Below are 13079 nucleotides of genomic sequence, written 5' to 3'. Positions count from 1 at the left end.
TCGTCTGTCGCATCTATTTTCTCTTGTCAGCCGCACTACAATTTGCACGATTGTAACTGAAAAGCACAGATATCACAGTGTGTGCAAGGTGGGTACCAAAAATGCTAACCAACCAACTCAAACAGCAAAGAATTCCCAGGCAGCAAACTTCTATGCAAAGGGACTAAAGAAACTTGTTCAGCGGTACGAAAAGTGCTTAGAACTTAACAATGATTATGTAGAAAAGTGAAGTAGTCTTGTCTAAACTAAACGAGCCAATAAAAACATTTACTAACGAATATTTATTTTTTGGGGAACAAATGGCCCTTACTTTTTAAATAACCCTCGTATTTCTATGCTGCAAATACTCTGTTTGAAACTGTGCACTTCCTTTCAGTGTGGTTGGGCTTGTTTAAAACTGCCATCCAAAATGCCGATGCCAATATGTGCCATGCACTTCCCATTCTTTTTGGGGTTGTTCCTTTAAAACAGCCATATTTGCAACAGAATTAATGTGAGCTGACAAAGAACTGCATCCTTGTCTGTTACTTGCTTGGTATGCATGCTTCCTTCTCTTCTGTCTTTTTCAAAATCAACTTTGCAGTCTAGCCACTTGCTGCACACTCTTTAAAACTTTACTATAATTTTTTTAACTACACCGCATCTTCCGACCCTCTCTACACCGGAGCAGTGGGAGGACCTGCTAGCTTCTAAAAGTGCACAGATGCATTAAATGACCACAGAGTCCTCGACCGACAGTGCTCGTCACCTCATAAAATAGAGTTTATTCCTCCAATTGTTATGTGACCGCGTTATTGTACACCACGCTCAGCATTTCCTTGATCAATGTGCAGGACTGCTCGGCCGATCATCGCTTGGCTCGTCCTCCAGAGTAGCCCAGCTAGCACTTCATCCTCAGCTGCAGCTGATGGCCTGCACTGGCAGCAGTTGTTGAAGTAAGCACCTCCGGCATCGGCCAGTTCCGGTGCTGTAGCACAAAGTATGGTTGTTGCAGCAGCTTGCGCCATGGACTTGGTGAATGGCCGTACCAGCAGGAAGAGAGCCCAATACAGCCAACTCTCGCGTGGGAGGCCAGTAAACACCATGTTTCCAGGATGTACAGCATAGGCACGCACGCCCCTTGGTCCCCACCGTCGGTCAAGTTCAGCTGCAAATAGCACGTTGCAAAGCTTGGTGTCATTGTACACCAGCACAGGATAGAAGCCTTGGCCCGTTGGATTCGACAGGCGGTCTTCAGATAAGTTGGCAGCTGACAGAAAGCTGAAGCGGTGGCTCTCAGACGACAGCACAACAATGCGTGCAGGTGCTGAAGCAAGTAACAATGGCTCTAGCAGCATTGTCAGGTAAAAATGGCCCAGGTGATTCACCTGCAGGTGGCAAGGCACAAGCAAAGGCAAAATTGAATTACAATACGAAATATCAGTCGGTCATAAGTAAACATCAACTAAAACCAGACTGGTTGGGAAAAATTTAGTATTAGACTAATAATTTAGATGTTTAGGGCAGAACAAGACTGACAACAAAACGCAATACCGTGGGTGCTAGCACCAGTGTGTCGGAATGGAATGAAAATGAAAGAAACTATTTTTTACCAGAATGAAAACGTAACCAAAACGTTATTTATTATTGCATTTTGGAGTGAAAACGAAATATCTTTTATTAGTTTACGGTTCACAGGAAAAGTTGGCAATCAGGAACAACTGACATCTGTAACGTGAGCAGTAATGCAAATTGTCATGTGGTCGTGACGTTGAAGGCAGCAGTCGGCGTGTTCAAGACGAAACTCTTTATTCGGGTGTCCTCCTGCCCAGAAATTGAAAAGTCAAGGTACAAGCAATTCGCGCTGTACATTGACAGCGGCGGGAACAGTTGTCGGCCGTCGAGTAATCTTATCATTGACGGAACACGTCATCTTTTATACATCAGTCAGAGAACCTTCCAGCATTATTGTTAGTGCTCGCGTAAGTTCTGGAATAAACTTCACTATTCGTGTCCAGTGCGTAATCTTTACAGAATGATCTCAAACAATCACGAAGCTTCCCTAACACTTCCCTAACCGCACCAAGCGCTGCTAGCACTTTCTGTGGGTGGAACCCGAATACACCAAATAAAGCAATAAACGTGCGTGGGAATATCTCAGGCAAGGATTCCATAGTAAAGATGGGGAGCCAGCAGATGGAAACAATGTGCAATAGAGGACATAAGAACAGGGGTAATATGTTTCACTCAGGTCGGCCTAAGTTTCCCTATGAGGATCCATCTTTTTTTCAAAAGTGCCCCATCATCCTGGGCTATTAATTATACAATATAGGAGTAAGTCAGTGATGTCTGAATAGAAAAGTGAAGGGTAGAAATCGTTAAGAACTGCTATGGACGATTATTTTTTCCCTTTCGGAACAGAAATGGAACGGAACTTCTTTTCCGTGGACCGAAACTAAAACCAGAACGAAAAACGTTTCTTTACAACACCCTGGCAAGCACTAAGTCCGCTGTTTTTACTAATTCAAACACCACTTTGAACGTGACCTTTTGTCACCTATCCTATTCACAGCAAAAACAATATAGTTATTTGACCACAAGTTAGCCTAAACCAACAACCTGCTTTTACTATTGTAACTGAACACCGAACAGCTAAATTTATTAAGTCACTCCAGTTCCAATGTTTTGGAGTCGTTATGACTAAGTAAAACGTCTGCATCTACCTTGCACAAACTCGCACATGACTGCTAGCTTTTTTCCAGAACACAATAGATCTTCGACATACTAGACTACATAAATCTAAAAAGTCTAACCCCTTTGAACCGTTGAAATCCTTTGAACAAGACAAGGATGAATTTTACTAGTACTAAAACCACTAAAGATTTCTTTCAGTGCAACATTCTCTACTACTCAAGTAAAATCTTCGAAATGCCTTAAATCCTCGCATGCCTTGATTTTTATGGCATGTATGAATTGCATTTGGTTGCTGGAGTTATATTACCAATGCTACTCAGAATTTACACAAACAGCAATTGCATCGAACAGTTTGTTTCTGAAATCGCAATGCAGTGATAGACCTCAATGAAATGGGTGACTATCGTTGTTTCAGGCACAGGAAAAACTGCCTGCAACTTGCCTAATACTAATGCCTTTCCAAAATTAAAGGAGAAAATGTATATTTCCTTAAACACTTAATTGCCCAAAGATGAAGCATTTATGACAAAAAAGGAAAACCTGCACTTGTGTTTGCATCATTTTTATGGATGCTTTTGTGCGCTGCTTCATCAGTATCATTACTCACCAACTAAACCATCAGTACATATTAAGTAGCAAAACCGCACATAGCCATTTTCCTGAAATGCACCCCGAAAAGTTCACGCTCAAGGCACTTTATTCACAGTTTCAAATGCCTGCAAAGTATCTTTTCTAGAATTGGTTATGTTGAAATCTCCCGCAGTCACAGTATTGTCACTGCTTTGTCTGGCTTACTTTCCTGATGGCGCTTTTTTTTATCCTCCCTGCACGCAATGTTTCTTTTTCTCTCTGTTCATCAGAGACCAGTAACATAAAAACTAAAACAGACACAAAACATATTAGGCAGATCCCACGCATTGTAGGAATCAGTTTCGTGCGAAGCAGCTAGCGAGTAATGCTATGCTGTGTTTTATGACTTTCAGCCAAGCGTTACGAGATGAATCGACGTGTTTTTGTAAGTGCAGTAGCTGATGTGCACATCGTGGTCTTACCAGACACATCGCCAACACTGTCGTTTAAAGGGTAACTTATGGTGCGACGTAACGTCAGCCCTCACGTTACAGTACATACGTCAGTATTATCGAGTGCACTTATGGTGCAATCATGTGAATATATGTAATACGTAACTTTCAACAATGTATTCCTCCGGGGTCGAGCAATGCTTCAATATAGCTTGCTGAATCAAAGGAATACAACTGTAATGTTTATTAGACTGCTACAAAACCGGAGCCAACACTGGAACCACAGACGTTAATCTGATATGATGCCTGTGTCGTAGGACCACATATGTAGTGTTTATTGCTTTCTTGTAAAATTAGATAGCCAGCACCACAAGCACAATTTACGTTGCACCGACATTACGCCTGCATAAGCTGTTTTTCCAAACCAGTTTGTAGACCTGACGTGGCTCTGTGGTAGAATATCTGATTGCCACGCAGAATGCTTGGGTTCGATTCCCGCTGGGATCCTAATCTTTATTCTTTCCGTTCGCTGGGTCAACGCTGCCTATGTCGGTTTTTATTAACGCTCTCGCATTTAAATTACCAGTGTCTGTTCTCGCCATTCCTGGGTAGATATAAACTGTCAATCACCTGTGGCGTATACCCGTACACCTCGGCCTGTAGTAAACAGGTATGTGCCTCATGTGCCTGAAGGAAAGGGTTTGACGACGTACGTGACAGGATTTTCATGTTATTCATGTCATGACCAGACAGTCATATTCACCAAATCCTCTTATACTTCAATGCCAATTTTGGTCTATGAGAGGTTAATGAGGTGATCATAAGAGCACCCAGACGTAGGCTGCTAGAATAGAATAGAATAGAATAGAATAGGCAGGCAGGCAGGCGGGCAGGCAGGCAGGCAGGCAGGTAGGTAGGTAGGTAGGTAGGTAGAAACACTCAAAGTACCAAAGGTTCGCTAAGAAATGCTTCGCATTTAATAAACATCACGGCCTTCTGCTGGTTTGTGTACACTAGCTGCTCACTGACCTCCTTCCAAGATGTTTCCTATCAAAAGAATGCAATGAGCCCATCACCAGTAATTCGACATGCCTTCAAAGGTACCCTTCTTGTTCAGTCACAAGGTGGAAAGCACAATTATTTTACTACCTACTTTGTTTTCTTACACAAGCTCAATATTTCCATAATGAAAGAAAGCTGAACAAAGCCAGAATTGTCAAATCAGTGTAACTTCAGTGTGGAATGACTTTTACAGATGCGAAAGCAATGACTGAAAATTGTATATAGACACTAGTTTAAGAAAAGAGCCTTTGACCAATTTGCCAACTTCAGCCGAAGCTGCACTAAATTTTGGGAACGAACCTGAAAGGTGCGCTCAAAGCCATCCTCTGTGATAGAGTATGGAACTGCAAAAACGCCAGCGTTGAGGATAAGCATGTCTAGGCGCTGCCGCTGCAGTACCAAAGCTGTGGCAAAGTCACGCACAGACTTCAGGGAAGCCAGGTCTAGAGGCAGGAAGGACAACTTGGTGCTGGGCTTTTTGGCTTTGGCCTGGGCTATGGCTTTGGTAACAGCATCTGCTGAGCGACAAGCAATGATCACGTCGCAGCCATGCGATGCCAGCGTTAGTGCAGTCTCGAGGCCAATGCCTGAGCTGCCCCCCGTAATGACAGCTGTCTGGCCATCCAGGTTTCGTCCGTGCAGCACCTGCGGTCACCAAAGCAACATCCATGTGAATCATCCTATGACACATAAAACACTGTGAAAGCAGCAGAAAGATGAGCTAGTTTGTAAGGATTTATTACGAATTGCAGGCTAAATTAACAGTTTAAAACTGCTAATAATGATAAAAACACCAAACTTAGCCAAACTGAAAAGTCCTTAGACTTATGAAGCTTAAAGAACAAAACAGCAACACGTGTGCTTGTCCTTTTTGTTCAATGTTACAGGGTTTCGCCGACTCAAACTTTTACATCAGTTATGTATCCCTCAGTGCAAAACAATATTACAGAATGTAGTCAGTTGCTCTAATCAGATTTAATGTATGACGTATGCAGTGGAGTACATTCTGCAATGCAAGCGACCACTAGTGATTATACAAGAATGTACTGTGACTCATGCACGAACAGCCATGTGTTTGATCCAAAGATCAGACTATCGACAAATGAAGACTGTGCTCACCACTATCACTGTGCTATGAGTGTTAATTTCCTTGCTGGGCACAGGTTTCCATTACCATGTTCAGTTTTTACGAATTTGATTTCACTGCCATAATCACATGACACCTGGTAAAGGTGCTCTTGCATTCATGTACTAGAAACCACCAGGCAACACCACCTAGAACTAGGCATGCCCTGCTCTCCCCCACCACCCAGAACGTGGATGTGCAGAGCCGAGCTAAAGAAAACCAGAAGCATTTACGATGTTCAACGTGCATCTGTTCAGCACATTGTCCAAGCATTATTGAGTGCTTTAACCCAGCCGTTTAGTCATGAGTGAGTTATTAAGAACTTGCTAGTAGGAATGCTTTAAGATGCCTGGATGCTGCTGTGGAGCTAACTGCAGGTGCAACTACGCTGGAGCGCCCAACGTTTATAGAACCAGGTCAGTTGCAAAACTGAGCGACGTTGCGCGGCGGCGCCGCCATCAGCGACAGATGTGGCGCTGCTGTCGCAAGAGGATTCACTCACTCCACTCTCTTCAGCTGGCATTGCGGCGCGTCAGTATCCGTGAAGACTGCTTTCTGCGTGAACAGTTTTGAGCTTTCTATTGTGCTTTCGATGTGTTGCGTGTCTTCACCATGCCAACATGTTTTGTTCCCGGCTGTGCGAGCGGTTACAGGAATTCTGTGAGAAAATTGTTGCGCAAAACAACACAAGGACGTGTTCTTTCTCGTTGCAGTTGGAAGTTGGCGCCAGTGCCGTGTTCTTTGTCGGTCCTTGTATTGTTTTGCGCTACAGTTTTCCCACAGAAGTCATGAACCAACCAGCCTAAGCAAACGTTTTGCTAGGTGACAGGAAATCCGAGACACCACGACATTTCTTTCGTGCATAGGGTTACCAACTCTTCAATGAAGGGAGTCGGGACGGGGAGAAGGGGGGGGGGTCTTTATTGTTTCGGCCTCTTCAGCTGGCTACGTGCTGCTCGCAACACTTCCTCTTGCCGGAGAATGTACCCGTAAAAGTCGTCGCGCTTCGCAGAAAAGTTCAGCCAAAGTGACTAAAGCCCTTGGCACGCGCTAGCCACATCAACATTGCTTCGTGCGTGCTATTCATGAAAACTTCGTGTTCTGGAGCGTGACGCGCGTTGTCAGGCGTGGGTTGGATCACCTAAAATTTTCTAACAGGACGATTCGGAATAAATCCGGGACACATATATGTCCCGACAGGGACGGCTCGTGACGCTGTATGAAAAGTCGGGACAGTCCTGCGAAATCTAAGACGGTTGGTAACCTATTTGTGCCCCGCGTGACCCTGACCAGCGAGCAGTGTGGGATCGCGCCATTCCTCGTGAAGACAAGAAACTGTCCGACATATCACGTGTATGTGATATGCACTTTCATGAGGAAGACATCCTGATGACTTTCACTCACATGGTCCATGGTAAGAATTAAGGTTGAAATCGCCAGCGGAAAGAAGCCTCGTCGAAGGATGCGTCCCAAATATATTCCCGAACTTGCCTTGATTTCAGTGATCCTAAAAATTGTGTTGTAAATATTTCTTTACAGTTAATTAGAGCTGTTTTTAATAATGTCTGAGACTGTAAATGAGTTGTGCCGTTTGTCTGCATCACATCATACATGCAATATGTGAAAAATTGTTTCATTGCGTGCGTAAAATAAATACAACTTTTCTTTCTGTAGCAGGACTGAAATTGCGGCGTGCATTACACACGCGACGATTTTACCACTCAATAATTGCGAGTAACGACAGCCGCGATACAGAGTGAAAACTCCTCACTTCAAAAAAGTGAAAGTGAAGAATTATCGGAAACAGTGCAAAAAAGACGGAGCACCAGAAAAAGGATTACACAAGCAACAGCGCTGACTTACAACAATGACTTATTCGTTAACACCGCGCAATACTTGCACAGTCCAAAACGAAAAGAAAGAAGTACCAACACGCCCAAGCATCCACTTTAGCTGAAGAATTACGCTACGGGAATGCGCCATATACAGTTGATTTCTTGTAGGGTAATGAGAGACTCGATTATGCTATGAAGCATCAGTTATCTTGGGGAGTCTAGAAAGCCCTAGCTTTATTGACTTTGCCTTATCGCTGCTAAATATTGCTCAGTTTTACGTTGCAACAGCAGCGCAACGAAAAATCCCGATAATGTACAGTCGGCGAGTAAACAACGGGGTCCTTTCTGAACGGCTGCCGTGGCGTCTTGCCATGCAGACTTCCTTTTTCGTCTGCTAGCGGAAGCTTGTTGCGCCGCCAGCGCCACCAAACCGGAAGCTGCGACGGCTTGGCTGACGCGGGGAGTTTTGCAACTTACCTGGTTCTATAAACGTTGGGAGCGCCTACATGCCATGTATTCAGGTTTCCCTCAAATCGGGCTCAAAGGGACGCATGGACTAAAGCCATCTTGAGGGGAACTATGTGCCAACAAAACACACTGTGGTACGTAATTTGCTTTGGGGAGCCGCTATGTCGCACATGTAGATTGACATCTACTCGAGATTTAGTTTATTGGCCATCTGTGTAGACACTCCTAGCATGTTCTGAAAGCGGAGAAAGCATGCTTTGCAACACCCAGGAGGTCTGCCTTCGAGTATCACCTTTGCGAGAGACCCTAATTTGGCTCCACGAAGATGAGAATGCGATTGTCAGTGCTTGTGATGAAAATCACCTCTGAGGCATTTGCAATTTTTGCAAGTACGAAGAAGCTGCTCATCAAAGAAATTCACAAAAGGCAATGACAACTTAATACTTATTGTTTCGTATGAGTGTATTTTGAAAATTAAGCTTTTACCGCAGTTTTGCACAGTGATGTATGCTCACGCAAGGACACGTTTTTCTATATATGGTATGAAGCCTACCAGCTTTTTTTTTTGGTGATCTACTGTTGTGCTGGCATCAACTGCAACAAAATAGGTGCATTTGGTTCAACTGAGGGCTGCCATAGAAAATTTTACGTGAGGAATGCCCTGTGTGTGAGTAAAAAAGGCAAGCGGGGCAAGTTGGTAATTGAAGATATTCTGTAAACTACATGAGCAGCGTGACCCGGACAGAGGGCAGCACTTCTGCTATGTTGGTTCATCTGTGCTCCGTCCGAGTCATGTTGCCAACTTCACAAAATTGTGTGTTAGCGTATCAGTTTTTCCCCAAAATATTTATTCAACTAATTCAGCAAACCAATTGCACAAAAAAAAACAGTTGACTTCACCCGTTTCTGGCAGTCAAAATGTTCGCAAGCTCCAGTTTCTTGTGTAAATCTTTCCCACCTTTCTGTGACCCCTGCGTTTTGTCTGGATACTGACAAACTCAACGCACTCATAAGTTTGTTGCTCCCTCTAGAAGGCATTTGAACTGTCTCCTCCAAGAATTTGTGGCTGGAGGTATTTCAACTTCTTAAAGCTCACAAAAAGCATGAAGAAAAAAACTTTAGAAACCTAATGGCCGTGTGCTACAGGAACATTCTGAGTTTGACCATACACAAGCATTGTATTCCTCTACAACAGCAACCATGACGAAAAGGCATGCAACCGAAATGGCAGTGTACAAAAGTGAATGTTTTAAATTGTCTTCCAGCGTGGGTTGAACTAAATATTCAGTGCTTTCTACACCTTCTACTTCTACCCGCAGTTCTTTTTCTTTAAATCACATCTAACACAATAATTCCAAACAGTGTTAGATAAATGTTTCTGTTATTGTAGTAACATAAAAAAACAGCAGGAAAGGGAAGATGGAAGCTTGCGATGAAAAAATCCGTGAACAGAGGGTGGGTGCTCGAGCCGACGTTCTGACAAGTGGACTGGTCTTCTTCAAGGATGGATCTGTTCCAGCCTTGAAGAAGACAAGTCCACTTGTCAGAACGTCGGCTCGAGCACCCACCCTCTGTTTACGGATTTTTTCATGTAGTTACATCAGTTACATATGGGTAGGGCTCCGTGTCTGCAGTGTTTATTTTTCTTGAAAATCGGCCGGTGTTTATCGGAGTTTATATTTATGGCGGAAATTCGGCATTTATCAGAGTTTATTTCTCGTAAATCCCCAATTCTCCGAAATTCGGAGCTTTGCATTATTTTCGAAGCCCCAGAATCTTAGATCAATTCATATCTGAATACTAAAACGTCAAAACACACGAAGCACATTTTTTTTTCTAGAAGGTTTGAATGCACAAAAACATATGCACAAGCGAAATACTTGCACACATAACACCTAATTTGTGCGTATAACAACCTTATGCTTAAAGCTTATTGTAAAACACGCAAGCAGACTTTGTGAGGTTGCTGTCACTGATTGAAGCGCGCTCTTTTCGATTGATGACTCAGCTTTGAAAATGCCCTTTCAACATTGGCGCTAGAAACAGGAAGCGCCAGAAGACGCAGTGCGCAGCGAGAAAGCACTGGCCATTGGACATTGTAAAGTCTCCAAAACGACAGGGGTTCAACAGTGTTACATATTTCATAGCACTGATAGTTCACAAAATCACGAGCTGGCTCATGTCATCAGTTTCGAGAAGCATTAATTGAAAAATAGGCGCATAGGTTTTCAAACTCGCAGGGCAGCTCATGCTTTACATTTAGATTCACAATTTGAACACACTACCAAAACGATTCTTTGGTGTACTGGAGTTGATCGCACAGGTTCCTCTCAGATGTCTGTCTTCACTTTTCGGCGACAGCAGCGTAGTATCCGTGAAAGTCTGTGACAGTCGTTAAGCGGGCAGTCTCGTCAAGGAGGTCCAACAGACTTGTGACATCTGATGCGAAGACCTCGGTTAGATTACGCCATTGACTGATGAGTGCGTGAAAACGAACCCCCAGTATACGGGATAAACTGTGTACCAGGGTATTCTCTGCCTCAAGTTCCTTAATGATTGAGAGCACGGTACACGAATTGGTCTTTAGAAACCCCATCTCAACGAGCAAGTCGTGCACAGCTTCAGGCGATGAAATAAGACTCTTGAGCTTCACACACTTCTTTCCCTCGGCTTCGTCGCTTCTCAAGGAAGACAAAATGGCGCGCCAGTAGTCCAAAATATCTTCTAGAGCTTCATAAAAAGAGAATCATGTGCGTATACTAGCACGTCACGCTGCAAACATTCAATTCAAACACAACATTCGTGCGTCCACTCAAGCAGCAGGTACATAGGCACTTCTACTTTGCAACAACAATGCAACAGAGCCTCCGCTTACTAAAATTGTCCAATTCCACGCTTTAAAACACAGACATCTGTACCTCCCACTGGCACAGCGCTGCCGCCAGTGCCGCCGCTGGACCCTCTGGGCGGGGGGCGAAGGTGAAAAGGTCACGTACCGCCAACTGGCCTATCGCAGGGCGCGGCGGCTGGATCAAAACATTTCGCTACTTTTGATCATAGAGTTTCCTAAAATTAACTAGAGGGGACTTTGGCGCTGCGATTGCTCAGCCACCATGGGAATGATGGGTAGTACATAGATTTGCTTAATCTTCGTGCTTACGACTTCGAACGCACTTGTGGCTTTGTTTTGTGCTGTGTTTTGGTTTTGTTTCGGTTAAAAGAATCGATCGTTGTGAACTTCGTGACCAGATTTGAATTGGCGAGCCTAAAAAAGTTGAAGTGGTGAAGTGGAACTGCTGACTTTTGCTGAACTTCATTTTGCGACAAAGCGGATCCAGGCGATGCGGAGTCATATGGAGCCGAAAGAACGAAGGTTAGACAAATCCGTGTACTACCCATCATTCCCATGCTGGCTGACGCGCCATGCGTTGCAGCTCCCATAGACACTAGCGCCAGGGTTCCCTCTAGTAAGCATTGTATGAAACTCTATGCTTTTGATAGTGTCACACGGTCACTTTTGATCACGAATCACAATCGCGCATGATCTTGATCTAATTTCTTGATCGTGATTGGCTCCTTCAAGCCGAGCTTCACAAGCGAGCCAATCACTGTTGAGAGATTTCATCTCTGTACGGATTAATCGCGATCAGTTGTGCGCCGTGTGACACCGGTATTAGTTTTGGTGTTCCTGTGTCGCTCCCCTCCTGGTAGTTACGTCAAAGAGATACGAAGTGTGCACCTGCATGGCTGTCGAGCTGGCGTCGAAGCGCTGACGGGGGGCGCCTTCCTCGACGGGGAAAGCGAGCCGCGGGTCGGTCTGGCTTCGTCGTCCCGAAGCGCGCTCGACGAAGGCGCCGTCGCCGCTGCGCTCCCAGCCGAAGGGCAGCTGCTGCGAGACACGCTTGCGCTTTCCTGTTCGTGGGTGCACCCACTGCGTGCGCTGGCCCAAGTGGTCGGCGTAGTAGACCGAACCGTCGCTCGCCACGCACTCCTCCCAACCCGATGGCAGTTCGTCCTCGCTATCTGTCTCGGGAAGCAAGCTCGACATGGCAGCTATGCTGATGTCCTTGCGATCGCTGCATTAAATGCGACACTTGGAGGCGTCCTTCGAGACTGTGTGTTTTGCGGCTGTAAAGGTAAACGAATACCGAGGTCAAGCGAGAGCGCCGGTGCTAAGAACGGCGGTGACATGTGATGTCGCTGCCCTTAGAGATTTCATTCAAAGCTTGGACATCCGTGCCGTGCATGTCCGTGACCGTCTGCATGTCCTCTAACCATGGCTCTAACTCGATCGAACCCCTCTGCGCTGAGAATCAACGTACAAAGCGAGCGCACCATGAACGTGGCATGTAAAGCGGGGGACAGACGGTCCGATTTTCCATGCGATCCGACGGCCGACGCGGCGGTGGGGCAGAGGGAATGGTGGCTGTACGATGCTATGAAAGGTCACCATTCCGGTTTCCCCTCCGCCGTGTCGGACGTCGAATCGCATGAAAAATCGTACCGTCTGTCTCGCATGACACGCATGTCATGATTATTTTCATGTTATATCCTGTCATTTACGTTCGTCATACAGTTATATGTTATGTCACATCAATTTCGATATGCATCCATTAACGAGGCCAGAGGAGAGCACAAATTTGTCGTAGGCGGCTAGATAGATGGATAGATAGATAGATAGATAGATAGACAGATACGCCCAAAGTCGCAGAAGAAGTTCGCTAAGAAATGCTTCGCATTTAAAAGCAACCTAGCATCACCTAGCTAAAGCCTGGTCTGGAAACAACCTACAATTAAGCAACCAGACAGTCTTGACTCTTCACAGTCATCCAGTTTCGCTGTTTCTTAGTGCAAGCTTCGCCAATTTTTGTTTCTGATGCAGTAAGTAGCTAT

General features: G+C 44.9%; 1 protein-coding gene across 2 annotated transcripts; it reads right to left on the bottom strand.

Annotated features, from left to right (window-relative positions):
- Window positions 1-778: 778 nt before the first annotated feature.
- Window positions 779-12356, bottom strand: LOC119386473 (WW domain-containing oxidoreductase). 2 transcript variants are annotated; one of them, XM_049413148.1, is made up of 4 exons: window positions 12335-12356; window positions 11926-12244; window positions 5058-5402; window positions 779-1367 (listed from the first exon to the last, which is right to left on the bottom strand). In XM_049413148.1, the coding sequence occupies exons 2-4, from the start codon at window positions 12232-12234 to the stop codon at window positions 792-794; spliced, it is 1230 nt and encodes a 409-aa protein (XP_049269105.1). In that variant the 5' UTR covers window positions 12235-12244; window positions 12335-12356; the 3' UTR covers window positions 779-791. The 2 variants fall into 2 exon arrangements, with proteins under 2 accessions (XP_049269105.1, XP_037509683.1); XM_037653755.2 differs by lacking the exon at window positions 12335-12356 and having other exon boundaries at window positions 11926-12305.
- Window positions 12357-13079: the final 723 nt, after the last annotated feature.

The sequence above is a fragment of the Rhipicephalus sanguineus genome, chromosome 3 (assembly GCF_013339695.2).
Source record: "Rhipicephalus sanguineus isolate Rsan-2018 chromosome 3, BIME_Rsan_1.4, whole genome shotgun sequence".
Classification (NCBI taxonomy): domain Eukaryota; kingdom Metazoa; phylum Arthropoda; class Arachnida; order Ixodida; family Ixodidae; genus Rhipicephalus; species Rhipicephalus sanguineus.
This window is presented reverse-complemented; position numbering and strand designations above follow the sequence as displayed.

Coding starts and splice junctions, on each gene's coding strand:
- LOC119386473 (XM_049413148.1), bottom strand. CDS start 12,234: ATGTCGAGCTTGCTTCCCGAGACAGATAGCGAGGACGAACTGCCATCG. Junction 5,403..11,925: donor CCAGCTCGACAGCCATGCAG/GTGCACACTTCG, acceptor TGGTGACCGCAG/GTGCTGCACGGACGAAACCT. Junction 1,368..5,057: donor GCTTTGAGCGCACCTTTCAG/GTTCGTTCCCAA, acceptor TGCCACCTGCAG/GTGAATCACCTGGGCCATTT.